At 39.9% G+C, this 26517-nt stretch overlaps 1 protein-coding gene across 4 annotated transcripts in view; it reads left to right on the top strand.

The window, feature by feature from the left end:
• PARD3B (par-3 family cell polarity regulator beta) overlaps nucleotides 1-26517 on the top strand; it is a 1004898-nt gene that overhangs the window by 443912 nt on the left and 534469 nt on the right. For 3 of the 4 annotated variants that reach the window (XM_058707885.1, XM_058707904.1, XM_058707895.1), the window contains exon 4: nucleotides 26316-26425. In XM_058707885.1, coding sequence (XP_058563868.1) covers nucleotides 26316-26425 — 110 coding nt within the window. Of the gene's footprint in view, nucleotides 1-26313; nucleotides 26426-26517 lie in introns of those variants that run through there. The other variant, XM_058707913.1, reaches the window with a different exon arrangement.

Raw genomic sequence — 26517 nt, 5'->3', positions numbered from 1 at the left:
AAGTAGTTGAAGGAATAGTAACCTAATAGTTAAATGCGTTGGATAAATACTGCATTTCAGGCACTATACTTACCACTTTAGATGAATTTCTTATCTTCACAGTTCTTTTTTTTAATGTTTCTTATTTGTTTTTGAGAGAGAGAGAAAGAGGGAGAATGTGCATGCCTGCATGCAAGTGGAGGAGGGGCAGACAGAGAGGGAGAGACAGAGAATCCCAGGCAGGCTCTTTGCTGTCAGCACAGAGCCTGGATACAGGGCTTGAACCCAGGAACTGTTAGATTATGACCTGAGCCAAAATTAAGAGTCAGATGCTGAAGCAACTAAGCCATGCAGGTGCCCCTATCTTCACAGTTCTTGTAGATAAATTCCATTGTTATTTCCTTTTATATATGAGGAAACAGTTTTTGACATGTTATGCTACTTGCTCAAAGTCCTACAGATTTCACAAGTGTGGCAAACAGCATTTGATTCTATGTCTGCTCTTAACTTGCATGCTAAATGAAACCAGAAAGGGAAAACCACCTGGGCATTTTTACATAAGCAAAGTCAAGAAGTGGAGAGGACCTAACTAAGACATATTATTTCAGGCTGATCACAAAACACACTGTCTGGAATTGCCTGTTCTAAATATAATTGAACCAAGGGTGGGGGTTAGTAGAAATGGAAGAGAGAGATATTCAAGAGACATTAACCTTATTGTGGCATAGAGTAGATATGGAAGTCCTTTGATCGCTATAAAATTCTGTATAAATGGGCCCCTCTGCTTTTAGGGTCCACACACACAATTTTATTAATTTTTCCAAAGGTGAGCAGGTTCCAAGGGCCAAAACCCATGGATGATGGATATGTGAACCTTACAACACTTGATCACTTCACTACAGAGGAAATATCTGTCTCGGGAACTGGGCTTGGTAACCTGCTCAGGAAAGTCTACTCAGGAGACCAAATCATAGGGCACAAGGTTCCTCGGTGCAAGAAGAATTAAAAAAAAAAAAAAAAGGGAATTGATTATTCATAAGGGATATTTCCATTAAACTTGGACAGCCTGTGAATTACCCTTTTCTGCTAGAAGGTTTTTCTGTCTAAATATCCATGATTATATGTCGAGAAGCGGAGCGTTCTGTTCTCAGAGCTGTGCCAGGATTCTGTGAATTTTTCCTCCTTAACCCCTGCCATCCCCCACTCCCCCATTTTCCTATTTAGAAGTTGTTTCTGGAAACCACTGTGGTCTAGAAGAAGCACAGACAGAGCAGGGTTCAACTCCAGCTCTGCCACATTATGTACCTTCTCTTGTCTTGGGATTTTTCTCTCTCCAACAGGGTAACCACATATACCTTTGCACGGTTTGGCAGTGGGATGCAAAGCCCAGAAAGGAGAGCCTGGCCAGATATGTAGTGTGAAGTTCCAAATACTCAAGGCAGCTAAGCCGGTTCCCTAGTATTGGGAGCCGGTTGTCCCTAGTGAACAAAAATAGCTCACTCAATACATATATATACACGTATATATATGTGTACATATATATATACATAGTGAACTATTTTTGTAGTCACTTGCTAATTCTTGCTTTTGAAGATAATCTTGGTGTGGGTTCCATCGTGTAATGGTTAGCACTCTGGACTCTGAAGTAATCTTGGTTGTCCCCATCACTTTCTTGGTCAAGGATATTTTGGCAGGTGGCTGATTTCCTCTTTTATGAGTTGAGGTTTTTATTTTTGTTTTTGTTCTGCATTTTGGTCAATGTTTACAAATAACCATTCGCTGACTTCAGATTCCAACACCATCTTACCAATTCCTCACATGACTCATTGTTTACTTCTGTGAATATCTGTCCTAGCCTGCGTCAATGTCTTGAATAATATCTCATCATCTTCCCTGGCTTTGCTTACTGGTCTCACAGAGGGACTCTCGTACTTACCAACCTCCCTCTCCTGATCATCACCCGTATCAATGATTTGTTAAATGACTTAATTTCTGCTTAATCTCGATTGCCTACATGAAGTGGTCACCGACTCTACTGAACTGTCCTGGGTAGGCACTCGCTAAAGCCTGGCCTTGTCGCAGGTGACTAGCATGAAGGTCATGCTGCCATGAACAGAAACAGGTCAAAGGGGCAGCTGATAGGAGGGTAGGGAGAAGTGTAATTTATAACACAGTTCAAGCAGAGGTGATATTTAGGTGGTTAGAGAGAGGGACAAGAACTGTCACTGGAATTCCATGTTTTTTAGTAATACTAGAAGATGAAGTTTATTCCTTAGGTGTTAATTCCATCAGTGTTAAGTCGCCAGGCCCCATGCTAAACTCTGGGAGTATAAAAGTGGGTGATTTAGATTCCTCGAAGGTATTCACTCTCTGGAGTAATACATGGGTATGATGTATCTGTGTATATTTATCTACTTATCTACCCATAGGGTAGCATAATTTCCTTGATTTAATATTCAGCATATGAAATGTGATCAATAAATCTAGAAAGAAGGATGGAAGTTAGGAGAGTGACATTCTGAAACTTATTAACCATATGACTAATGCACCTAAGTTTTCTCATTTGCAGAGTATTGGAGTAAATGTTTTCTTTCAGCTGATCTCTTGTTGAACGAAACGGTTCTGCAAAGATTCCAGAAACGTTTGACTTTAAATGCTTTTGAAAAGTATAATAAAAATAATGTGCACACTTAAATAAAGGTAGTATACCTAGAATTTTCCTCATCAGGAGAGCCTCGTTGTTCTTGTCCCAAACTTATAATTAAATATTGCAAAGTTGGCCTAAAGGTGACCAATTTGACTTAGGTCTATAACTAAAAGATTCACATGCAGGTTAATAAAATACTGCTTTTTTTTTTTTCCTGTTTCACTTGCTGTGTTCCATGCAATATTTTGCTTGGCCAGTGAGTTCTGCTATTAAGTCTCTGTTACTAGCCCACACCTGCAATACCCACCTCAGCTCTAAGAAGCTAGGACTTTTAGGACTCCTAAATGAAAAGTGCTTTTTACCCAAAGTCATCAGAATGGGTGGTTCTTTTTGATTTAACAGCTTATTAAGATGTAATTCACAACATACAATTCATCTGATTAAAGTTTACAATTCAGTGGGTTTTAGTGTATTCACAGAATCATACAACTATCATCACAAACAATTTAGGACATTTCACTACACCAAAAAGAAACCCCACACTCCTTCATAACACCCCTTAGTCTCCCCACTCGGCAGCCCAGCCCCACCGTGGGCAACCACTTATCTACTGTTTTTATAGATTTGCCTATTCGGGACATTTCATGTAAATAGAATCAAACAATAAGCGATCCTTTATAACCGGCTTATTTAATTTAGCATAATGTTTTCAAGATGCATCTATGTTGCAGCAAGTATCAGTACTTCATTTTTATTGCCAAAAAATATTACATTTTATGAACGTACCACATTTTATGTATCCATTCACTGTTTTATGGATGTTCGGTGTGTTTCCACACTTTGGCTCTTATGATGAATGCTGTTATGAACATCTGTATACAAGTTTTGGCATGCACATATGTTTTCATTTCTTTCGGATATATACTTAGGAGTGAAATTGCCGGGTCCATACGCTAACCCTGACGCTAACCATCTAAGAGATGTCCACACGATTTTCCGTAGATCCCATACCACTTTGCATTCCCACCAGCAGTAGATAAGGGCTCCGGTTTCTCCACATCCTCACCAACACTTGTTATTGTCTGTCTTTTGGATGATGGTCATCCTCAGGGGTGTGAGGTGGCACCTCGCTGCGGTTTCGATTTGCATTTCCCTGAGGGTAGAATGGATAGATCTTGAAAGAAAAAGGTCAGAGTGACAAAGACAAAAACTAGGAGAAAGTACACAGAGAGAAAGGGATATCAAGGACGGAAGCATAAAAGTCAAGTTGCTTAGAGAACTGGCCAAGAGGCAGGTCATGGTGGGCAGGGCAGTGCTTCCTAGAACCTTTTTTTCTGGATTATGGCTTTGACCCAAGTCTCCATGGTGCTGAAGTTGCAGTCTTTCACGAAAAGATACGGACGTATTTGTGTGGTAGCTTGTTCTTACGCTATTTGTGTGAAAAGAAGTGATGTAAAGCAGTATAAAGCTGCTTTTTAAAGGTAATCAGCCTAAATGTCCATCAACTGATGAATGGATAAAGAAATTGTGGTTTATATACACAATGGAGTACTACATGGCAATGAGAAAGAATGAAATATGGCCCTTTGTAGCAACGTGGATGGAACTGGAGAGTGTGATGCTAAGTGAAATAAGCCATACACAGAAAGACAGATACCATATGGTTTCACTCGTATGTGGATCCTGAGAAACGTAACAGGAACCCATGGGGGAGGGGAAGAAAAAAAAAAAGAGGTTAGAGTGGGAGAGAGCCAAAGCATAAGAGACTCTTAAAAACTGAGAATAAACTGAGGGCTGATGGGGGGTGGGAGGGCGGGGAGGGTGGGTGATGGGTAATGAAGAGGGCATCTTTTGGGATGAGCACTGGGTGTTGTATGGAAACCAATTTGACAATAAATTTCATATATTAAAAAAAATAATAAGAAATAAATAAAGGTAATCAGAGTAGTTGGGATGTGTCGAGTCCTCCTACCCACCCCCTTCCCAGTGCTCCAGCCTGTGGTCATGCCTGCCGCTCCGCTGTTGATTTCGCATTTTCCTTCACTTATAATGATCTCCCCCGTTTTCTCCATCCACATCCCATCCTTAGTCTTGGGTGACATGCAGACCACCTGCTCGTGCAAACTCCTCTGACCTCTTGCACATTGGCAAGGTACCTTTAGGCCATGTATGGCACTTAGGTAGTTTGCACTATTGTGCTTTGCCCTTCGTGATAGAATTGTCTGGCATTGTTCATGTTATTTTCTATGTGCTTGCAAGTATCCCTGTGTGTTTCTTAAGGAGAAGGCATGGGTTTAGGCTACCTAATATTGCCTATAAAGCCAGCAACATAATAGGTGTTTAGTGCATCTAACATTTGTTAAATCAAAGTGTTATTTTTTGTTTCATCTAAACTCTCAGAATTTCATAAATGCAGAGAAGTTCTCACTGGCCTTGGGAAAAAATACCCATGTTACAAATTCATTAATATAAAACAAGGGGAAGGGTTTATATTTTCAGATAAAAATAATTTATTTCCAGGTCAGATCACCTTTACAAGTATAACATTTATTCAGGGAATTGATCATTTAAGAAGGATCTGAGGAGTGCCATCTATGCGTGTTATATATAAGACTTGTTCTATGTATGAAATTACTTTTGAAATGTCTCTGTGTTGTCAAAGTCAGATGGGTAATGTTGACTTAAGGTGGCATTTCCCTCCAAGTTTAAAAACTCTAGGGTCGGGGCCCCTGGGTGGCTCAGTCGGTTAAGGGTCCGCTTCAGCTCAGGTCAGGATCTCATGGTTCGTGGGTTAGAGCCCCGTGTCGGGCTCTGAGCCCAGAGCTTGCTTCAGATTCTGTGTCTCCCTCTCTCTCTTCCCCTCCCCAGCTTGCGCTCTGTCTCTCAAAGATAAATAAACATTAAAAGCATTTAAAAAAAAAAAAAAAAAAAAGGAAAAAAAAACCCCTCTAGGGTCATGAGGGTGGGGCAGTTAAGTTTAGGGATTCTATTGAGTTGTCCTCGATGTTAGTCTTCTGGAACATTGTACTCGACTCCTGTGCTTGAGCTCTCAATCCGAAATTAGAGATGGGCAAAGTCAAGCAAACAAGGCAAAGGTTAACACGGGCAGGCTAACAGGAACCATATGGGAGTTGTCAGCCTGAAGTGAGGTCCCGCTAGAGGCCTTCCCTTCAGAGACCATGACTACTCAACTGGAAATCTTACCAGGAAGGGACCCCCTAAGTGACCTCTCCTCAGAGCACCTCAGCAGAAAGGGTGACAGAGTTCAGAGAGAGGTGATGGGTGACAGGAGAGCAGAGACAGCACAATTACCTATCGGTTGCCTCAAAACGGCAGGGCTCTAATATAGTAAATAAACCACGTGTGAATAATTTCTGAACCTATATAGATAGGTCTGCAACTGGAAAGGTGTCCTGAGAAGGACTATTTCAGCAGTTCAATAGACATATATCCACACTGGCTGAATCTAAATTTTAAAACTCTCCTGAGGATTCAAGAACAGATTCTGAGTTAGCTGGAACATGGAAGAAAATAATTATCTAGACTTCTTTATAAAACAATACAATTTATAGTACATGGTAAGCAAATTATGTGTTGTTGATTTTCCTGATTCTGAGGAGGCATTGGGGCCACAAATTGTTACCGCTCACATTTTAGGGTTAACTTTTCAACGTTTTTTATTTATTTTTGGGACAGAGAGAGACAGAGCATGAACGGGGGAGGGGCAGAGAGAGAGGGAGACACAGAATCGGAAACAGGCTCCAGGCTCCGAGCCATCAGCCCAGAGCCTGACGCGGGGCTCGAACTCACGGACCGCGAGATCGTGACCTGGCTGAAGTCGGACGCTTAACCGACTGCGCCACCCAGGCGCCCCGATTAGGGTTAACTTTTCAACCACTGCTCAGATCGCCACTGGAGGTGGTAACTTGAAAGACTGACTAAAAAGTGGAACTAGAGTGCATGGGACTGCTGTGTGGCAAGAAAGAGGGGACATTGTTTACTGAACGCCTATTACGTTGTAGGCATTTTGCTGGACACATTATTCATTCACATTCACTCATTGAAAAGACACTGTGCCTTTTAATTCTTGCTTTAGGTATGAGGAAACTGAGACTCAAGGAAGTTAAGAAACTTGATGTATTCATATAAAGTAAATGGTAGAAATGGGGAACCTGGGTCCTTTTAATCCCATACCTCATGTCAGGGACACCCAGGTAGCTCATTCGGTTAAATGTCCGACTTCACCTCAGGTCATGATCACACGGTTTGTGAGTTCAAGCCCTGTGTTGTGCTCTGTGCTGACAGCTCAGAGCCTGGAGCCTGCTTCAGAATTTGTGACTCACTCTCTCTCTGCCCCTCTCCTGCTCACTATCTGTCTCTCTCTGTCTCTTAAAAAGTAAATAAATGTTAAAAAAAATTTTAACTAGTTCTACTTTAAAAGGTATATTCCTGTGTCATAAAAACAGATGTGTATTATACATCCTTGTTCATATTGATATATTACTTGTTCATATTGACTTCAATATATAATTCTATTACTTTGTTAAATAACCATGCCAGCATCTTCTCCAGCCAGTCTACTTTTAAACGTACTATTTATGACTGAATTCTACCAGAGATCACAATTTGCCAACTAACATTAAATTAGAAAATGCCTCCATTCAAAATTTCCTCCAAACGATCTTTAGAAATGTATTTTAAATTTCAGTCTAGTGAAACCAACTTAGAGTGAATCTTAATGGGCTAGAACAAAATAGATTTGGGATTGATTTTTTTCATAAAATATGCAAAGCCCTCTTTTTAAATAGATTTTTTTTCTCTGTGATATTGCTCCTTTTCTCTTATTTAACAATGAATTTGTCTAAAACGTTTCTTTTTCAGATTTTACTTAAATTACAATAGAATGAATGCCTTAGAATTTCCAGGGTAGATGGAAAGTGCAGAGAAAGTCCAGATTCTAGACCATGTTAACTTCAAGCGAGCATTTTGCCTACAGCTGTTCTCAGGAATGATGTACAAGCTTTACTATGTTTAAAACTGTTTTCAGGCTCAGTTCTTCAGAATATTATCATTTGTTAAGCAATACAAGCATGCACAACTGTAACAAGCCAGAACACTGTTGGGCCCCCCACCCCCTTACTTCACACATCCACTAGGCAGACTGTTTACACCAGACAATATCTATGCAAGATGTCCCTCTACATCTTTCTCTTTTGCTTGCTTCTTGTTAGTTACAAAGATACATACTGTGCCAGGCACTAAGCTGGTTTCAGCAGCTATTTATTTAGATTGTGTGAACTGGAGCTGAACTTGAACCCAATTAATAGCAACTGAACTTGAACAAACTGATATGAAATCATTACAGGCTCAGTTCCCTGGTCCATTATCCCTGAAGAGATCATCCGACAGCACTCCAGGTGCCTTTTCTATGCCAAATCTTGGTGCAGTGCCCAATCAGAAAGTGTCGGGGGGATTAGAAGTTCGGTTGCATTGGAGTTAGCTCATTACCACATTTGTGATCGCTTTCACAGAGAGGAGAGGTGGTGATCCCAGTGGGCGGGATTGCAGAGAAGGCTTTGTTTTCAACACCATCTGGCACATGGTTGGCACTCATTAACAGAGCACAATGTTGATTAAAATAATAATTGTACACGGCAGCAATGCTGCTTAGATGGGTCCCTACCTTTGGCCTTCCAGCAGAGGAAATGGAAGAAGATGAAAGCTGAGGGGGTGCCTTTGGTAGCTATGGTCACTGGGTTTGCATCTTTCTTGGTGCCTACACCTTCCCCAAATCATAAACTTTCCTCCTTATTTTCATGGATTTATTTACTTTCAGCAGCAGTATTTTTCTCCTTCCTTCCTTCCTTCCTTCCTTCCTTCCTTCCTTCCTTCCTTCCTTCCTTCCTTCCTCTTTCTTTCTTTCTTTCTTTCTTTCTTTCTTTCTTTCTTTCTTTCTTTCTTTCTTTCTTTTCTTTTCTTTTCTTTTCTTTTCTTTTCTTTTCTGTTCTTTTCTTTTCTTTTCTTTCTTTCATCTCTTTCTTCTGTTATTAAAATGAGCCTGACCCTCTTCCCAGACCCTAGCTAGATGCTCGATGCTATACTGCAGCCAGGATAAATGTGCTAAAGGACATTCCATACAGTGATATTTTTTCTGCAGCTTGACTTGAATGTAGTTGATGGTTTTAGGTCTTCGTCCTTTAAAGGATGCATTTGTGGACTCAACCTTTCAGGTGCTTAGTAAGACTGTACTGTTCTTCCTTGGGAAAACAAACACAGCTTTACATCAGCAGGTCCAGGGCTCAGGTCTGGCAGAATCTGCTTCAATTTGTTTGCAGGAGTCTCCTCAGAAGGTGTGCTTTGGATGTGGACAGGGAGGCAGGCTTTGGACGATGACTATTTGGGTTTAGATCCCCCTTTTACCATATACTCGGTATGTGGAACAAAACACTTAACTTTCTTTTGGTCTCTGTTTCCTTAGCTGTGCAATGGGGTAAGCCCTAGACTTGCTATGAAGATTCACAGAGAACTTAGAATCATGCCTGTTGCTTGATGAGATATTGAGGAGGTTAGCTATGACCATGTATGTATCACCATCATTTTCTGCAAGAGTTCATGTTTCCCTAAGAATGTGCCTCAGATGTACTTCAATTCCGCCCCCCACCCCAAATGATAGGACTTACTAGCTGTGGTAATGGAGGTGTGGCTAAACAAATATGGATCCAGATATGTTAATCAACTCTTTCTGATGAGACACCATGATTTAATTCCTTGCCTTGCGAGACTAAGGTTAAGAAGAAGCCATTTGATATGGGTAGGTTTCTAATAGATAGTTAATACATTTATACTATCATAGTTACTGAACTTCATCATTTGTTTCCAGAGCAGATTACGTATATGTTATGCAACAGAAATTAGTTGTGTATTTCAGCCCTGTAGGCAGTGAGCGTGTGGTTTTCTCTGGTCGTGGAACCGTGAACAGCATGTCCCCTGGCAACCTAATGATTTGTGCCCTGTGGTGCTGAGTGTAACCAGGTTTTTCATTCTGCCATTTGGTATGTGCAAAAGCCTTCAAGATATTGGTTTTCTGCAGGACTGTTTAAATATCATTTATTCCACCAAGAGCAAATGACAGACATTTTAGATGCGAGAGAAAGATTAAATGCATTTGGTTTAACTAGCAGCATTAAAAAGGCTGCATCTTTGTGTTATTGCTGTTTATCTTCTTTCCAGCAGTGGAATACTGAGCTTCCCCAGGCTGTGATTCAGGTATTAATGCCGAGTTTAGGTCGGGCAAGAGTGTGTTCAGTCTGTGACACTTAGATAGCAGAGGCGAACCACTCACGGCTATTAGGCAGGAGTTTCTGTGTGCCAGTGATTGCATGCTTGTGGCTCATAATCAGAGTGATCCACAGCGACCATTAGATGGGCTTGCCACGGCTGCTGTCTTGGGTCTGCTGTTTTTGCCAAAAATGTCAGCATTCCTCCTACAGACCTGCCCGTATGATGCATGCTGCACAGTCTCCTTTCCTTGTGCTGAATCACTTGCCGCTAATGTTTTGGAAAACTTTTGGTATGTTGGAGGAGTTGTCTCCTACCATTCCCAGGAAGAATAAGTTGGGAGAAATAAATGATTTTTTTTCCGTAATTGATACTTTGGGAGTGGTGACAGAATTTGTGCCACTGTGTTCTCTTGGGCAGACTGGTTTCTAGATTCTCTGCCTTGGTTGACATTGCCCTGCTTGAGAATCAGCAGTGATGTGTCATGCTTCTGGGTTTTCTATTTCTAGGGCTCCCATCAAGCAGACATGTAAAAAGCCAAGACCCTCTCTGGGTTTAATACCAGTCTGGCTCTGATGTCCAAAGGTGATCCCTACCCCACGTCCTTCCTCCTCACCTCCCACCTCAAATTCCCTGACCCCTCAACACACATACGCTTTATATCTGACCTTGTAAGTTGAATCAGCAGCCTGTATTACGGATCGGTCATTTGATTCTGTATATCCTGGCTCAGACCCACTTGTGTCCCTCTGCATGATTGCTGAACCTACATCAGTCCGAACTCTCCCAATTCCTTCTTTAATTGAACAAACATGTATACACTGGCATACAGCAGTAAGAAGATAAACAAGATCACTGTTCTGAAGAAGCTTCCTTTCTGGCTGAGTCTGAAATTATATATGTAAACAAATGCACAGAGCATTTCTGTCAGTAACAAAGACAACTAAACAGGGTGAAGGAGTACATAGTAACCATGAGAGAAGTACTCTGAGAGGAGAGGAAAGGGCGGAAGAGCATTTGGAACAGAGGGATCAGCCAGTGCGAAGGCTGCCACCCAGAGGCCTGGGACGTAATAGAGGCGGGTGGGTGGGTGGATGAGCAGGTGACCACCCACTGGAGTGTCAGGTCTCCTGTGAAGTCCTCTCCACCAGTTACAATTACAGTTCCCTTTCTGGCTCCTACAGCACTTTGCAGGGACTGCTTGCCTATGGTTGGTGACATTGTCTTATGCATTAAATGTGTGTATAAGTCAGTCTCTTCAGAGGCCTTTGGGGTCAAGGACCATAACATACTTATCTTTGTTTCCCCAGATTTAGCACAGTTCCTAAAGTTAGCAAGCTTCTAGTAAATGTCTAAGCAAAATAAATGTTAAGTAGTACATAAAAATCCAAACACCGAATGGCTCTGGATGTAGAATATCATGCTCACTCCTGGGCTGGAAGTGTTTCCTTGAGGAGTTTGCAATCCCTCAGAAACTTCTCAAGCCACGCTGGGGTTCAAACCTGTTTCACATCCTCTGAGGCAAATTTAGAGCTCTTTTTCTTTCTTCAAACACTTTAGATCATGTCTCAAAGCAAAGAAAATGCATTTCGCATTGCAACCCTGCACACAGGTGAGTATAAAACAAAACAAAGTGTATCGTTACTATGTGTAACACACACTGATATTTTCTGTACCATTTTCTATACCATCCATGGTACGGAATGCTGATCATGACCCCACAAGTGGCTTTCAAGAGTCATAAGTGGGTTGCAACCCACAGAGTGAGAAAATCCTGCTTTCTAGGGTCAAGAGATTCTCCTGAGGTAGACTTCAGAGAAAGCAGCATGAACTCTACCCAAAACCTCTGACCATTTGTGGAATATTTGCACAAAAACGATCAGTGACCACGTGGCAACCAAGTCAAGCCAGCTATCACTGAAAAACACTTAGGTTGGCTACTAGGGGCAACCCAGTTAGAATTCAGGTTTTGAATGCAGAGAAGTTGCTGGAAGTAGGTCTCCTAGTCATTCCGTCCACCACATCTATAGACCACGTTATGAATGTTTTAGGTAAACGTGTTCCTCTCTAAAATGAAACTGTGGGCCCACTGAGATATAAGTGATTTAACATTTCCTCTGCCAATATGTTTATATAAATATTGCTGTCGTTAAGCGTGTTCAAATAGCAGAACTATTTCAGTCTTTTTATCTCTTTAAAACTAATTTAAATCTGAGCATTAAAAGACTGTTTGATGCCATATGTTTGTTTTAGATAGGAAACGAAATCTATTCTAAACATAAGGGTTTATGAAATCTGTATTCTAAACATAAGGGCTTATAAAATTAGTATATAGGAGTAGAAGTTGTGGTAGATTATTGCATGGCCACAGATTCCTGCCATCTAGTACGCCTGACTCTTTGGTGTCATCATGTGATTTCGCTGCTCCTTAACATGCAGAGGGAGAGTGTATCCTCTCACCCCTTCCCTAAATGCTCTGCTTTGTTACGAATCCAACGTTTTCTGCATAATATTTTTGTGGCATGTAAGTCTAGTTTGAAATTGCTGGTTTATCTCTTTGAAGACCCTTTAGAAGCTACTTTTGAAAATGACCAGGGGCTATGGACAAAGAGTATCACGAGCCTTTTGCAAAAATATTGGATAGACTTCAAGAACGTAACCAAAACCTGTCACAAACTAGAAAGATACCCATCACACGTCCCATGCAGCTGTGTACATGGAGGGAACAAATTAAATGTTCTAGCAATGCCCCCCCCCCGACCTGAGCGTTCAACCTATTTCATTTTGAGACCCAGATACTTCTCTGCGAAAGCCATTCTGTGTGTGTGCACATGTCTGTGTATTTTCCAATCTAGATGGATACCATAGTGTGAGATAACCTAGACGAGCTTTGTACAAAGACGGTTCTGATAGCATCCAAACTTTCATGGATGGCTTATAAGGACAATTACTCCTTTTCTATGTCAGCCTCTTTTGAAAACAGCACTGTGTATAGGTTTGCTTGCCCTAGGAAGACCTGAAGATGAGATTATGATCCTTCATCTCAAATCAAAGAAGGCTTGTCACAGGAACCATTTGACAAGTTCAAATACAGACTGACTTAGATACTGGCTTCTTATCAGCACCTGTAACTTAATGCTTTTCATAGGTGGTATGTTTATGTTGTTAAATTGCATTATCAAGTTGCCTCTCATCTTTGTAGAGTTTGCTTTAATTTGCTATTTTATCACTTCTTATCAAAATTGTCGATTTTGCGCTCTTTGCTTATAGGAAATACTAACTTAGTATAATGCAGCACTTATAAGCAAGTGACATAAACCACATGAAACAGTTATCACTTTCAAGTTAATAAACATCTCATGTCCTGGTATAATTTGGTTTATTCCCAGGACCTGTGGGGAAAATAGTTCTATAAACTTACTTTTTTATGTCCCTTAAAATAGTCATGGATTTCTAATCTTTGGTTTATTTTATTTAAATTGATTGAAACCCAGTCATTCCTCTGACTCTCAAAAATCTATATGTGGAAATTATTTTAAATTCAAACCAAACTCTATATCCTTCACCCTTAGCATTAGCAGGCTCTTTATGTCTAAAACTTGCCTTTGAAAGTTAGAGCTTGAATGCTGTTAGCAAGAGCTGTTTGCCTCTTCTGAAGAATCATAGAAACACAATCTAGTTTTGTACCTGTGGCCTTTGGATTTTGATGCACATCGAATTTGATGCCAGGAGTTACACAGAAAAGTCAATAATGATCCGTGGATCATTGCCTTGCTATGCTGGCGGGTGAATTAGTCTGCTGGTGTAATGTGCTCCAGCTTGTGTAATGGACCTATTTAATAGCAAGACAACAGCCATATGAAGCACCTGGGTGGTCTTTCAGGGTACTTTCAAGTGGATTAGATTGCAGTTATCTAACGTGAGGTCACAAAGGCCTGGGCAGCCGGGGCCATTTCCACATCATGGAGATAATATGACCCCTGACTACTGGATGCACAAGGTAAAAGGTGCCTGAGATCAGAGCCGACCCCTAGGTTCTAAGAGTAAGCTATGGGTCAGCAAATGAGGTCTCAAGCACCAGTTATGAATGTTGGAAAAGTCTCCACGCCGGACAGGGCCGTCAGATTTTCCTTTGGCACTTTCATTAGATGTGATTCTTGCCAGGAAAACCTGGCTTCTGTGTTTTCTGGATTGAACGTTAGTTGATTGACTCTTGTTTAGCAATTAAGTGATATTACATAGAAACTATATCTTCCATATCAGAAGTAAGGGCCCGAGAGGCATTAGGTTCCTTTGCTGCCTCAAAAGACAACATCTGGGGCACACAGGCATTGGCCTAAAACCATCTTTTGAGTGTTCCTAAGAGGTAAAGGTGGCTCCAAAATGCACCACTTCTTCCAGTCCTGCCAGGGACTTTGATTGATCCAATAAAATGTAATGATCAAAGGTTTCAAATGCAGCTGATAAATCATATAGATTTGTGCCCAGGATGCCTTAAATTGACTTGTGGATGTTTCTCATCTATCATGAAGCACTTGGTGATTTGAATTTAGGACTTTGATGTTGCCAGTAATTGTTTGCAACTGCAGCTGAATGGCCTGAAGGCATTGCTGAATGCTCCCTTTCTCATCTTGCAAGGAGCTAGTGAAGTAGTCTTTCAGATTAACTCAGTGGGAGCTGTGGCCTAAAATTTAGGACAAAAGAAAAGTTCCATAAACACTTGGTATAGACCAACATCACTGCCCTAATGAACCATCCCAAATGTGTTCCATGCTGAATCAGACGATCCCCCCAAGTCCGAACCATTCCACTGGATACATATTAAGATTCACTTTCTGGCTTTTATAAGGAAATTTGCCAGAAAAAAAAAACCAAAACAAAACAAAAAACGGGATATCTTCACTTATTCTTTTAGTGAACATTTTTCATGTATGAATCTGCAAATGTCTTTCAAGAATGTATTTAAACCTATTTCTCAACATTTGAAAACAGTGCTTTGGATTGTCTCTTCTTGGAAGACCCACTGCTATTTGAATTAGGTTAAAAGTCCCCCATTTTAAGACTTTCTAGTGATATTCGTCTAAACCAGATTCCTTCACTCCTCAATCACTTGCTCATCCAGTTGCGTGGGTCATGCCTATTTTCTGGCTGAACAAATCTTATCAGTATCCATGCATGGAAGTTCATCTTTAGTCTCTAAAACCATGTATCCATCTGCCTAGTCTAAGCATCTTAATCACGTTAATGTTTTTATTTATTTTTGAGACAGAGAGAGACAGAGCATGAGCAGGGGAGGGGCAGAGAGAGAGAGGGAGACAGAATCTGAAGCAGGCTCCAGGCTCTGAGCCGTCAGCACAGAGTCCGACGCGGGGCTCGAACTCACGGACCGTGAGATCATGACCTGAGCTGAAGTCAGACACCCAACCGACCCAGGTGCCCCACATCTTAATCATTTTATACCAGTGTATTAACTTGTATATCTTAGGCATTTCAGAATTCTATTTAAAAGCTCTTCCAAAAGGGGTGCGTAGGGGCGCCTGGGTGGCTCAGTCGGTTAAGCATCTGACTTCTGCTCAGGTCATGATCTCACGGTTTGTGAGTTCGAGCCCCATGTCAGGCTCTGTGCTGACAGCTCAGAGCCTGGAGCCTGCTTTAGATTCTGTGTCTCTCCATCTCTCGGCCCCTCCCCTGCTCATGCCCTGTGTCTCTCTGTCTCTCAATAATGAATAAAACATTAAAAAAATTAAAAAAGAAAAACAAATGGAGTGCCTGGGTGTCTCAGTCAGTTAAGCGTCTGACTTCATCTCAGGTCACGATCTCATGGTCCATGAGTTCGAGCCCCAAATCAGACTCTCTGCTGTCAGCACAGAGCCTGCTTCAAATCCTCTATCCCCCTCTCTGCTCCTTCCCTAGTTGTTCTCTCTCTCGAAATAAATAAGTTAAAAAAAATAAAAAATAAAAGCTCCTCCAAAGAATCTTTTCAAGCAAACTCAAGTATTATCCTTCTAGTTATTACACAGGTTGCCATAATTCTTATGAATATTGATTAATCTTATAAGTATCTAGGATGTAAGATTGTAAACTATGGAAAACTAAAAGATCAACTGGGCAATGGACTCCTTCATAAACCACAGTAATTGACAAGATCGTAGTCAATATTTCAAAGCTTCTACCGCGGTTGTTTAACACTGGTGTTGATGTCACTTTTATGCTCATTTATCATTAAGTTGCAAGGGTGATAACATATGCTACATCAGTGTGACTAGTGTTTGTTTTAAAATAAATGTTGATGATGAAGAAAAAAGTGTTAAGTAAAGGGAAACAAACCTGACAGCAGCAATTTATTTACATGTTAGGGGCATAGACCCCTCTTCCCCCCCACCACCCCCACAATTCTCTTGTCTGGGACACTTCAGATTCCAAAGATATCTGAATAGAGGTTGATCTTTGTTCCTCTCACTCTGCTTAGTTCAATTCAACATACATCTGTCAGTTACCCACTTTTCTAGGGATGCTAAATGATTGACTAAGGTGAGTTGCTTGGTATTAAAGAGCTCACAGTGTAATGTTCCCCCAACTTACTCCCTCCCCATCACTTCACACATTCTTGCTTAAGCACTTGCTTTATCCCCATCTTAAGTACACATAATTATTTGTGTACTTGTTTATATCTGTCTTCCTCCAACTATCTACAGGCTCTATAAAATCAAGACCTCTGTGTGTTGTGTGCTGATAATATCCAGAGTGCCTAGAACACTTCATAGTATATTTTAGTCATTCAGTAGATGTTAAAGTAGTAAATACAGGGGTTACAACAAAGATACAACTCTACACATAAGACAAAGTGGGATGTGACATACCCTAAAAAGGTTCAGGGCAGATCAACATTTTGTAGGGTTCTCAATGTACAAAATCTGGGGAGATGGCTATTTAAGAAAAGGAACATCCATGTTCAATTCAGAACATAAAAATGTCTACTAATGATTAAAAATCACAACAATTTACAAATATACTGGAGATGTCAGAAAATATGAAAAAAATTAATGATATGCTAATTGATTGCATATTAATTAATGCCTGAAAATAACTCTGTTAACTCTTTTCCTCACAATTCTTGGCTGCATGTTCTTTAATAACCTCCTCATATGTAATATTCTTTATACGTTGAACAAATGAGTGGTTCAGTCTTTGCTGTTTCATGGCTATTCAAAATGCTCGTTAAGTAATATTTGGGATGTGTAAACATGGGGCTTCATTACATTTCTGTGAAACCATTACAAGTTTGTATCTCAGTAGCATGGGAATTTTAATTCTATGCTGCATTTCCCATATGAGAGAGAACTTCCCATTGGTCAAGGTATCCATGAGAACCGAATTACCCAAATAGTGAATGAATACTGAATTGTATGCAATTTTATACATCGGATGAGTGGAAGAATTTTCTGTAGACTAGCCTCTGGCTTTGTGCATTTTAAATCTTGTTTATCTTCTAGTACCCATACCCTTCTGATGCGGGTACAAAAAAAAGTTATTTCTATATGTCACCTGACCCTCTACCTTAGTGTCATGATGCTAGGTGAACCATCACAGTGAGTAACAGGATTCTACATACATTGCCCATCAGGAAGACTGCTATAACTATACACAATGTTGTCTGTGAACCATACAAATATAGTCCATTGTATTCAAACAAAATATATCCCCAACTAATATTCCCCTTATCTGGGTCCCAGAAATGCCCTTGGCCACCTAGGTTTACCCAACAGGAGGAGTCTTTAGAGTTGAAAGAGATAGAATTAACCTATTGCAATTAAACTATTTTACTTATGTAAAGTTTACAAAATCCTATAATCTTGTGATCGTGTGGCTTAGGCTCCTCCGGGGACCTTGTGCAGGACCCTGAAGTTACACTTCATTAGCTCCACAGCAAATCTGTGTCTGGTATTCCAAAAAAGTAGAAGTAGACTTAAAGACTGGACAGGATTACAACTGATTACAGTGTTAGAAGATGATAACGTAGAGGGTAGAATCAGCATGAACACGGAGTTTGCAGGGCATTTTTAGGCAATGGCAGATGGTCCTATTTGGCATGTGCCTCATGGCAAAGAATACGGTACAAGATGCAGTCAGATGGGTAGGTTGGGGGAAAACCATGAGGTACCTGAATGCCACAACAAGAAATTAGAGGGGATATGCATAGGTCACATTTCTTCCTTCTACCTCTAAGATTTCGGAGCCTTTATTTGGCTTTATTAGTTCAGATATATTTATTTGTGTTTGCTAATGTTTTGTTGCTTTTTTTAGTGTATACCTTTCAAAAATCAGGACATTTGCTTGTACATGAACTCCTCTGTAGCTTGTCTTTGTTTTGTTTTTTAATATTTTAAATTTGACTCTAGCCTAAAATGGCCACTTTTGTATTTCTTTCATGCACATCAGGGAAACACATACAGTGAGTTTTGTCCCTTTATTGCTTGCCATCGTTCTTAATACAACACTTGGGACCTCGGGCATGTCTAGCACATGGCATTAACTGATTTTCAACAGCATGAGTACTTCGATGCTATGAAGTACTTTAAACAATATAAAACATTCTAAATTTATATGTATCAACTGTCCAAAACATGAAACATGTAATATAAGAAAAAGCATGTATCGTCAGGAATATAGCAATAATGTACTTTGAGTTGAAGGCATAACCAAAAGTATAATTTCCAAAAAAAGGTCAGTTTAAACCCCCCCTCACTTGTTTTTATACCACTAGCACTCCAATTTAAGCAGCTTTGCAAATACTGAAAGTTATTTTATCATGTATGTGCCTCTTCATGTCGATGGTGTAGCTGGTGACTATTCTGTGCATTACTTGCATTTATCCTTTTGTGTTTAAAATGGGCATGGCTTTTGCAATCCACAATGAAAGAAAAATGATACTGTTAGTCAACTTGAACTTCTTTGCCCCTTTTATGGCAATACTGGGAGTTACTTTCCTAAAGCGGTGATATTTAAGACTAAAATATTTGGACAGCTACAAGTCTGCTAGAATTTGACTTGGTTTCTCTCATGTGGTTTTTCCATCATGGTGTCTGAAAGCATGTCACAGCTGCCACATTCATCACAATCCAAAACTGGTCAAGCACTCCTGTAGCGAAAGTGGTCTCTTCTCGGCCCTTTGCCATAAATTGTGCCCCTATTGATATCATTACCAGATTTTTTTAATGGATCTCCAGATTTCAGTACAATAGAGTTTGGTAGGTATCAGTTGAAAAACCTTATCTAACACCCATAACATCCTTACAAAACAACAACAAAAAAATCTAGTTGTCTCCTTTACAAATGATGTACTATTTTCACTCATCTTTTTTTTTCTTTCTTTTTTTTTTTTTTTTATTTATTGAAGTATTGACAGGATTAATCGGAAGCAAATACTGACAAGGCAGTTTTGTCATCTGCAAGAGAGATCATGCACTCCGGAAGGGGTACTTGTGTGCCTTGGCTAGTGGGTCAAGTGTCTTGCCAGACATGCCCATGTGACCATAGCTTAATTTTTGCCTTCTCGCCCCTCCTCCCCACAACCCTTTCCTTTTACCTGTGTCTCTCTATCCAAATCTTTCTTTCTGTTGACCTCTTTAGATGAAAGGAATGCCCCCTGCATTGAAGAGCTGTCATTCCCCTTATTTTCACACACCTCCTCACATAGAAGATGTGACCCCACAATAGAAAAGTGTCAAGTGAATAAAACTGGAGTAGAAATCAAGTCCAAAAGACTTAAGAGCTTAATTTCTCTTGACTTCAATTTTCTAATTGGCTATATAAATCATAGAACTATCTCTTTGTAGATCTGCAACAGGATTTTGGTGTAGCCGATCCAACTTGCTTACTTAGCTGATGGGGAAAGAGGTTGGACTCTGGGCTAGAGAAGCTTCCTGGAAGTTATGCCATGCCAGGGCCACCTCTAGAAGGCAGATCTCCTGAACCCCCGTCTCTCTTCACCATATCTCAGGAGAACATATCCTTATTTTAACGTCAAAATGATTCACTTAATGTCAAATTCATTCAATGCGTGTTGAAGTACAGGATAATTGAAAGGCATTCTTCTAGGTGCTGACTAGTATAAACTCTATTAAGGAAATGTACTATATGAAACCAAGACATGGCTTATGCATACTATTAATATTATCAATATACTATTAATATTAATTACTAGGGAAAATGTGTCTTTTCCTATTTATCGCTTTTTAAGTTTATAAGATTTTTAACCATTTGCAATTCATTTTTATCACCAAAGTGAAATATTTACCAATTTAGGTATATTTCTATAGCATTTTCCCCTTCCTATTTATCTTGTTGTCCTCAGTGTTCACTAGCGTTGGCTAGATAGCATGTTTTCTTTCTTTAAACTGTCTGTTTTGGTGATTTGATAATTCAGTAGCACAGAAGTGATCCCTTAGAGCAAAGGAAAATTGAAATTCTAAAAATCCCAGGTTTTAACCCCTTCTCTGAACATAACAGTTTATCATGTAAACTCCTATTCCTTTCTCCATTCTCCCACTCGACCTTCCCTCTGGGTTCGCCTCTGTGGCTTTGTTAACCACTTGTCATTCTAGATACCCTTTCTTTCTGAAGATTCTATGAGAACATAGAATTCTGTTTTTCTCATTGTTTTACATGTGATGTCACTGATACACCTGTCCTGATCCTTCCTCTTTTGATTACCTCATCCTTATCTCTGCTCCCTTGTTCTGGAAGCCAATATGATTTCTAATATGAACTCATCCTTATGAATGCCCAACTAAACATCTATTGTCTTGTTTCTCATGTGTTTCAAGACATCTTGTATTAAAAACAAAGCCTTCTAACCCTCAGTGAGCTAAAGCTAAGATTTGGGGCTCCAACCTATGAAACATGAGATCATGACTTGAACCAAAGTTGGATGTTTAACCAACGGAGCCACCCAGGTGCCTCTAAGTTTGTAAGATTTTAACCATTTGCAATTCATTTTTATGAGCGCATGCATGATATGGGGAGAGGGCAGAGGGAGAGAGAGAGAGAGGGAATCTCAAGCAGGCTCCATGTTTGGCACGGAGCCCTACGCGGGGCCCAATCCCACAAACTGCAAGATCATGACTTGAGCTGAAATCAAGAGTTGGATGCTTAACCAAATGAGCCACCCAGGTGCCCCAAGGCCACCAACTTCTTACAGAATGCCTGTTGGCACGTTACCTGGGACTGGGACCCCCTAGAGCTCTAGGTATCAATTGCCCTACAATGAATGGCACCAATATTAATGACAAGCTAGCCTTTTGGTTTTGCTCAGGGGACTCATTAACGATTTTTAGATAAATTTCTACACCATACAATTTAGAACATGTGCCTTTCTGATGTTTGAAATGGGATTCATGTTTAAAGTCCTTGTTTTTTGTTTTTCCTCTGCCCATTGAGGCATCATGTGGATGATTCTTCTGGACTTTGGTTTCAGTCTCTATAACTGTCTATATTTCTAAGATGTCTTTGAAAATCTCCAGGACAGAATTTTATGTATAACATATTATCTGTCATTTAAGTCAATTCCATCCCAGACACATCCTCTAAATGTAGGAAAAAATCCATCGAGGATGTGTGTGTGTGTGTGTGTGTGTGTGTGTGTGTGTGTGTCTGTGTGTGTTATTATAACAGGGACAGAAACTTCTGGAGATAACTTGTGTTGGCCTTTATATCTTGCATGATTCATTAATGTACCAATTTGATCCTTTTAACTAGTTGCTGCACCTTTTAGCCCTCTTCCCCCCCCCCCAAATGGATTAGATGGTCCTCCTCTGGGCTCCTTTATTTACATTTATAGGGGGACATCGGGCAGGTAACTGTACCCCTTTGAATCCTAGTTTTACTGTCATTAAAATGGTGACTGCTTGAGCAGTGGGAGGAGACGTGCCATCACTCATAGACACCCAGGAACTGACTCCAGTGCTGGTTGCCTCAAGGCCTGGAGAACCTGAGGAGTCTAGCCATCTTCTTACAAGCAAGAGCGGTGAGTGTGGGAGTAAGTTCAGCCTGAGTGCAATGAAAGCCCTGGATGTGCATGGTCAGTGCCCCAGAAAGGATTTTAGACTTTCCTGATGTGGCAAGACCCTATCTTCAAGGACAGGGTCACCAGGAGCTACACACTTGATCAGGAACTCTTCTGCTTTGAGGGTTACTTGCTTCTCTTTGGCTGTCTGTGACTTTCGTTAAGTTTCTGTGCCTCCGCCTAAATAAAGTGGGGCCTGGTCTAGTCTACAGTGTGCATGCTCATGGGTATGGGTTCGGTAACCCACATGTGACCCCACTGGAGCACTGCACTGATACGCACGTGTGTGTAAATTGCTCTTTGTCCTCGCAGCCTCTTTTTAAAAATAAACCCTAAGTAAGCACCCTGACTATTCATCTTAATATCGGCCACTCCATGTAGAGCTTCTGATGCGTAATGAGGCCTCAAATATTTATGTGGAAAAACATAATGCAATTGTATAAGATTTTATGCTTTATAGTACAAAACATTTCTTATTTTTGGGCTTTGCAGTCAATGGCTTTTAAACTGGTATATCCAAGGAATACTGCTGTTCTCTTAAGCTGAACTGAGGGCTTTTGCCTCTAAAATCTAAGAGTAAGAGTCCTTTATCAGTTAACTAAAAACTATCAATGAATAGTGGGTTATTGGTTTTTTTTTTTTTTCCATTTCTGAACTCCTTTCCCACAACATCATGTTTTTTTTTCTTAAAAGCTTTGATTTCTATAGTAAGTCTATACCTGGCTCAGCACAGAATTATGTTTTATTATTTTAATTTACATATAATTTCATGAAAACTGACTTTCAGGTGTTCAATTTTTTGAGCAGATAGCACTGTTCATAACAATAGCAAGTGCTGTTATCTCCTTTTTATTGGGAGGAGGGGGATTTCCTGCATAAAAATTGCAGACCTCACAGTACCATGTCCCGTGCCTCCCTGCCTTTTTTTCAGCCTCCCATCAATTCTGTGATCTGTTTTTATCACCAGGCTTTAAATGATGAGCTTGTGTGGGGCGCCTGGGTGGCGCAGTCGGTTAAGCGTCCGACTTCAGCCAGGTCACGATCTCGCGGTCCGTGAGTTCGAGCCCCGCGTCAGGCTCTGGGCTGATGGCTCGGAGCCTGGAGCCTGTTTCTGATTCTGTGTTTCCCTCTCTCTCTGCCCCTCCCCCGTTCATGCTCTGTCTCTCTCTGTCCCAAAAATAAATAAAAAACGTTGGAAAAAAAATGATGAGCTTGTGTCATCAAGCAGCCCAATGTCACAGAGCCAGGAAAGGTGAAGCCCAGTTTTTTTGTCTTCAAAACCCACGGTCTTCTCCACTGCATAGACACATGATAGTTCTTAGAGTCTGACCTTCGCTGTTAGGTTATAAGCTCCTTTGATGCAGAGGTTACATTTTATTTACTTTTTCCCTCACACAGAAAATTCTATAAAACTGGATGTGGTTGTCTCCTTTTCATTCCGGGTAGCCATGCCTGCAAGGTGGGCCTTCTATCCAAGGTTCTCCCCACATCATCTCCAGGACTTGAAAGTACTCGTCTTCTTTTCTATACTAGGATGTGTCTGTCTTTGTTTTTAAGTTGTGGCTCAGTCTGTTCCTGGAAGTCATCCTCAAATGAAGCTTGGCAATGAAAAAGAAACAAATATTAAATTTGTGTTAAAATTTTGTTTTAAAATTGGTTTTAAAATGAATTTTCAGTTGCCAAGGGAAGGGTTGTTTAAAACTCTCTGAGGTAACAGTTCATATTTAAATATGCTCCGTATTAATTCCTTTACAAAATGATTTATACTTGGTATTAACACATTAAGGCAGCCAAAGAAAAACTAGAAGGTGACTCACCAGAAGGCGTTCAAGTATCTGATCCAGAAAAAGTAGAGAACAACAGAACTTACTCCTGATAAGTTGAGAGTATGTTTAAGATCTAGCCATGTTAGTTATTGTTTTTGTTGGGGTTTTTTGTTTTGTTTTGTTTTTTTGGTTAATGTCCCAAAGAGTGGGTACGCTGGTAAAACACTGAACTATCTTGTTCTGGGAGACACCATGTAATATTATGGCCTACTGATTGAATGCACAAACTCAAATTCATATTGTTATAGAATTGTGTCTTAAATAATTTAACATTTTCTTATTAAAATAGCAGGCATTGATGGAAAGCAGAGTCACAACTATGCCTTATAGCTGCATGAAAATTATCTAGTGTGGCTTTAAGAAAAATATATTTATTACTCAAAAAAAAATAATAGGTCTTGCTGTCCTGTCCCTCTTTTTCTCCCTCTCTCCCTTTCTCTCTCTCTCACACTCTCTCTGTCTCTCTCTGTCTCTCTCTCTCTCATGCGCGCGCGCGCGCACACACACACACACACACACATTCTATATATATTCATATACATGTGTATGACTCAGCTAGAAAAATAGTGCAGCTGTCAATCACTAAAATTTCCATTTCTGTGTCTGTAAACCAACTTATTTTTGGATCTTGGTGTCCCATGCTGGTTTTACTTTCTTTTGATTTGTTTTTAATCCAGTCTGAGATTGTTGGCATGCAGTGTCCTGGTGTGGATTAAATGTTTAGAAACAAACTGGAGTTTCGTGGAGTTTTCCCCATTCTCTTTTAATTTTAAGGATAATGGGTTGCTTCTGAAGATATCACATTTAGAATGATTTGTTCATTTTATGTTAATGGTAATTCAGATCAGCTGAATCGGGAAAAATAAATACTGGTACAGGACTGGAACTCTATTGTCTTGAGATTTTATGATACTTTCTCTTCCACTTATTTTCCTTTAATGTTTCATTCAAGCACAGTTGCCAGCCATACAACTATTGCTGTGTCACGTGCTTAAAAAATTTGTAGATGGATGTGGAGGAATTAGGGAATAATGCAGTGAAATGTTTACTAATAAAAAAGAAATAATGGAACATAAAGTTGGACTTTATAAACATTTTGGATAGTGTTTCATTCTAAATAGCTTGTTAATTTCTTATTATAAAAGAAGTTTTTAAAAAAAAAAAAACAGCAAGGATGAGGTGCCTGGGTGGTTCGGTCAGTTGAGCGTCTGACTTCGGCTCAGGTCATGATCTCATGGCTTGTGAGTTCAAGCCCCACGTCGGGCTCTGTGCTGAAAGCTCAGAGCCTGGATCCTGCTGCAGATTCTCTGTCTCCCTCTCTCCATGCCCCTCCCCTGCTTACACTCTGTCCCTCTCTCTCTCAAAATAAATAAACATTAAAAGCTTTTTAATGAAAAAAAAAAAGCAAGGATAAAAGGAACCTGAACAAAGATGGAAGGTGTTAGCGTCTATATTTTGTACACAGGATAAAAATGTTGGAACACATACAAAAATCAGATTTGTAAATAACTTCAAAATAGATTCACTTTTTGTAACCACACCATCTAAAATGGAATATGAAAAATGTTATTTTAAACAGCCAGAGCTTGAGAGACTTGGGGAATATTTTTCAGAATATTGATAAATGGAGAATTGCACTTCTACTGCTTTCTACTTTTTTCCCCAAAGCATGCAAATAAAAAGTTAATTTTTATATGAGAGCAATTTTTAGACCACAAAAGATTTTTTTTTTGAGAGTTTCCTCCATAGTGGCCAATTTTGTATGAAACAAATTATTTTAGGCCTAATTGCAGGCAGACTAGTTAGGCCGCTAGCTCTGTTAAGGTTGAATTTCACTTGAACTTTCTAATAGTATGATCTTTTCACAGAATTTAATAACTGGCTCAAATATTTAGTAGTGGAAACTTTCATTAAATTAAAAAGAAATCAAGATATATTTTTAGAAGAAGTAACTTATTTTCCTTATCAGTTTTATCTACTTTAGGAGAAAAGGAAGAGAATGGAGCCAATCTCTTTGTATACTTAAATAGACATTAATGCTATAACCCCAGCAAGTAATTTATTTCAGTGTATTTCATCATTCAAAAGATTTGGGAAGCACCAAATTGCAGGGATAACTATACTTCTAGCTCTACTGAATAACAAATTGCACTGACTATGTGAATCTCTTCACTTGTCTGCTGGATAATCATTCTTTTTAATATTCAGATATATTCTCTAGATCTGTTTCAGATTGCACACGGTCAACTTCTGCACTGCCTAATAGTTTTTGGTTAAGTACAATGGCTTGTTTTGAAATGCAAGTGAGGAAAGATGAGAGTTGAAAGATTTTCTTTCCATGTGTCAGTCTATAAATAGATGACAAAAGATCATTAAATGGATTAATTTACAAGCATCCTTAGAAATAGAATGTTTTTACATAAAAGCATGTTGTAAACCTTTTTAATTAAATTGCATTGTACCATGCACTCTCTTCTCCCCAGGGTTCTGTTGACCTCTCACCTCTTATTTTGTCCTACAGGCACTCCACTGCTGGTGAGGAGAAGCAGTGACCCAGCGCCAGGCCCACCTGCTGACGCCCAGCTGAGTGCTTCACAATCCAGTGGCCAGAGTCTGAAACCTGTTACTCTAGTAGGTATCCTGGAGTTTGCATTTCTAATGAAAGATCAAAGTGCCTTACCCATAGACTAACTAGGACTTTGGAGTCTTAAGAAGATCATTAG

This window comes from Neofelis nebulosa, chromosome 2 (assembly GCF_028018385.1).
Source record: "Neofelis nebulosa isolate mNeoNeb1 chromosome 2, mNeoNeb1.pri, whole genome shotgun sequence".
NCBI lineage: Eukaryota > Metazoa > Chordata > Mammalia > Carnivora > Felidae > Neofelis > Neofelis nebulosa.
Note: the sequence above shows the minus strand (reverse complement) of the source record. Positions and strands in the feature narration are given on the sequence as shown.